The sequence below is a fragment of the Penaeus monodon genome, chromosome 28 (genome assembly GCF_015228065.2).
Source record: "Penaeus monodon isolate SGIC_2016 chromosome 28, NSTDA_Pmon_1, whole genome shotgun sequence".
NCBI lineage: Eukaryota > Metazoa > Arthropoda > Malacostraca > Decapoda > Penaeidae > Penaeus > Penaeus monodon.
The window spans coordinates 34,753,688-34,754,623 of NC_051413.1; the positions used below are offsets into that span (position 1 = coordinate 34,753,688).

The 936-nt window shown below is 35.3% G+C and overlaps 1 protein-coding gene across 1 annotated transcript in view; it reads left to right on the forward strand.

The window, feature by feature from the left end:
* LOC119591544 (lysosomal-trafficking regulator-like) overlaps nucleotides 1-936 on the forward strand; it is a gene marked incomplete in the record, with an annotated part of 91,173 nt that overhangs the window by 86,913 nt on the left and 3,324 nt on the right. Inside the window, 2 exon segments of the mRNA XM_037940294.1 lie at nucleotides 428-568; nucleotides 763-844. Coding sequence (XP_037796222.1) covers nucleotides 428-568; nucleotides 763-844 — 223 coding nt within the window.

Sequence of the window (936 nt, forward strand, 5' to 3'; positions counted from 1 at the left end):
CTTCTTTTGATATGTTAAAACAATCTCTATTATTCTAAGTTGGCCAAGATAACTTTTGTGTTGGTCTGCTCTGACGATAAAACCTGGTGTTGTCATCTTGATAGTCCCCAAAGAAATGCATGTTCAGGATATATAGGCTGTTTGATGTTAGCATAGACATGAACTTTACTCACATGAGATAAAAATTATATATATTTAAATTTTTGGTTGTCAATGTATATAGATATAATTATGATGATGAAGTTTGTATTTTAGATATTATGAGTAGGTAGAAAATGAGTGCTGTTTTTACTTTTGTTAACAAATTCAGATTTTAAAAAAAAGTTTTGAACCTAAGTGTAGGTTGTCAGATTTTTTTACATCCCAGTTGCCCCATCACAGAAAACAGTACTTTTAAAGCTGGAAATCACTTTTTCTCAATTTTCAGATGGGAACTTTGACATCCCAGACCGTACTTTCCATGCTGTTCAGACCTCGTGGCGTTTGGCTTCCTGCGATTCAACCACAGATTTCAAGGAACTTATCCCAGAGTTCTTTTTCCTGCCAGAAATATTCCTTAACTCTGAGGGTAAATATGGATCTCCATGGATTTTCTCCACAAATATTCTTTTTCTTTCTTTTATTTGCCTGTATTGGCTTACAGTTATATAAACACATGTTTTTTTTTTGCATTTCGGTCTTGTGTTTTTGCATGTGTGTATGCACATGCTTAAAGGACGTACTGATGCTTTTTTTGTATTGCTAAAATGTCATTTATTACAGGTTTCAACTTTGGTGTTCGGCAAAGTGGGGAAAGAGTGCACCATGTCCACCTTCCTCCCTGGAGTGGAGATGATCCAAGAAGGTGAGGGATATTCAGAGCCTTGGTTGTCAAACCTGTATGTGTGCTGGGAAATTAAAAAATGCATTTGTTCATGTTATCAGTAAGAATCAGTG